Source organism: Plectropomus leopardus, unplaced genomic scaffold, assembly GCF_008729295.1.
Source record: "Plectropomus leopardus isolate mb unplaced genomic scaffold, YSFRI_Pleo_2.0 unplaced_scaffold332, whole genome shotgun sequence".
NCBI classification, from domain to species: Eukaryota; Metazoa; Chordata; class Actinopteri; order Perciformes; family Serranidae; genus Plectropomus; species Plectropomus leopardus.
The window spans coordinates 1-2,169 of record NW_024636246.1 but is presented as its reverse complement, the minus strand read 5'-3'; the positions used below and the strand labels follow the sequence as shown (position 1 = coordinate 2,169).

The 2,169-nt window shown below is 51.1% G+C and overlaps 1 protein-coding gene across 1 annotated transcript; it reads right to left on the bottom strand.

Annotated features, from left to right (window-relative positions):
- Positions 1-7: 7 nt before the first annotated feature.
- LOC121938782 (dynein axonemal intermediate chain 2-like) lies at positions 8-2,039 on the bottom strand (the record flags this gene model as incomplete). The annotated part of the gene is made up of 6 exons (XM_042481949.1): positions 8-73; positions 195-334; positions 409-522; positions 600-742; positions 1,631-1,752; positions 1,878-2,039. Coding segments are annotated over 6 exons (747 nt in total), but the record flags the coding sequence as incomplete, so codon positions are not given.
- Positions 2,040-2,169: the final 130 nt, after the last annotated feature.

Below are 2,169 nucleotides of genomic sequence, written 5' to 3'. Positions count from 1 at the left end.
GTCCCACCACAACACCTGAGGGACAGACAGACAGGAGACACTCAGTAAACCTGCGGACGTCCCACCACAACACCTGAGGGACAGACAGACAGGAGACACTCAGTAAACCTGCGGATGTCCCACCACAACACCTGAGGGACAGACAGACAGCAGACACTCAGTAAACCTGCGGAAAGACAGGCAGAGAGACATACCTGTCCATCAGTGGACGCAGAGAAGGCGTCTGTCCCGGTCTTGGACTGCAGCCAGATGACCTTGTAGACGGGGTCTCTGTGACTCTGGTCCACGGAGGACATCTCCACCGGCTGGCTGCCTCTGCGAGTGTCCCAGTATGCTGAAACGAACACACCTCTGGGTTAGTGGACATCCTGACGGAGGACAACGGATGTCTGTCTCTGCTGGACTCACCGATCTGTCCTCCGTAGCTGCCCCCCACCAAGGTGTGTGAGTCTTTGGGGTTGTATTCGAGACAGACGAGCGGAGACGTCGGCTTCAGGGTCATCTCCGGACGGTTCGGGTTCTCTGAAACAGAACCCGGATCCACATAAGAACTGGACTCTGCAGACACTTTCAATCCTGTCTGTCCCCGTCTCACCCACCAATGTCCCAGATGTAGGAGTCCAGGCTCATGTCTTTGGACGTCTTCTGGAACTCCAGACACGAGTAGGCAGCCGCCAACTTCCTGCCACCGTCAGGGTGCCAGGACAGACCAGAGACAGTACGCTTCACCTCGTTAGGGTCTCTAAGGACACAACAGGTAAACACAGGTGAGACACAACAGGTGAGACACAACAGGTGAGATACAACAGGTGAGACACACAGGTGAGACACAACAGGTGAGATACAACAGGTGAGACACACAGGTGAAATACAACAGATGAGACACAACAGGTGAGACACAACAGGTGAGACACAACAGGTGAGACACACAGGTGAAATACAACAGGTGAGGCACACAAGTGAAATACAACAGGTGAGACACACAGGTGAAATACAACAGATGAGATACAACAGGTGAGACACACAGGTGAGATACAACAGGTGAGACACACAGGTGAGACACACAGGTGAAATACAACAGGTGAGACACAACAGGTGAGACACACAAGTGAAATACAACAGGTGAGACACACAGGTGAAATACAACAGATGAGATACAACAGGTGAGACACACAGGTGAGATACAACAGGTGAGACACACAGGTGAGACACACAGGTGAAATACAACAGGTGAGACACAACAGGTGAGACACACAGGTGAGATACAACAGGTGAGACACACAGGTGAAATACAACAGGTGAGATACAACAGGTGAGACACACAGGTGAAATACAACAGGTGAGATACAACAGGTGAGACGCACAGGTGAAATACAACAGGTGAGACACACAGGTGAGACACAACAGGTGAGACACACAGGTGAAATACAACAGGTGAGACACAAGAGGTGAGACACAAGAGGTGAGACACACAGGTGAGACACAACAGGTGAGACACACAGGTGAAATACAACAGGTGAGACACAACAGGTGAGACACAAGAGGTGAGACACAACAGGTGAAATACAACAGGTGAGACACAGATCAAAGATCCAGGTTCAGTTTCACCTGAAGACACTGATTGTCTCACCTGAAAACATTAATGGTCTTGGCGGACGGAGGCTCCTGGTTCTCGTCCCCCTCCTTCTCGTCCTCAAAGTAGTCCTGGTAGATGTCCACGGCGTTGTTCTGTCTGATACAGTGCTCCATGACCTGTCCACATGATGACATCAAAACTGGGGACCATAATGCATCAGCAGCTAAAGGGTTAACGTCAGTCAGCCAAGGGTAAAGTGGGTCGTGAGGTAAAGTGGGTCGTGAGGTAAAGTGGGTCTTACGCTGCCCAGTTGCAGGATGCTGTTGATGTAGCTCTCGTCTTTCTCCACCTTCTTCCTGAAGCGGATGGTCTGTTCCATCTCCTGAGGGTTGATGTCTTTGGGCCATCCCCCCTCCGTGTGGTTTATTCCACAGCTGTCTGACTCAAAGCGCTCCGTGTTCACCTGCACATGCCATCACATGACACGGGACCCACTTTACACCTTGACAGGAGACACCTGAGATCATCAGCTTTCATCCACAAACACACTCCACTCATTCATTGTGTGTGTGTGTGTGTGTGTGTGTGTGTGT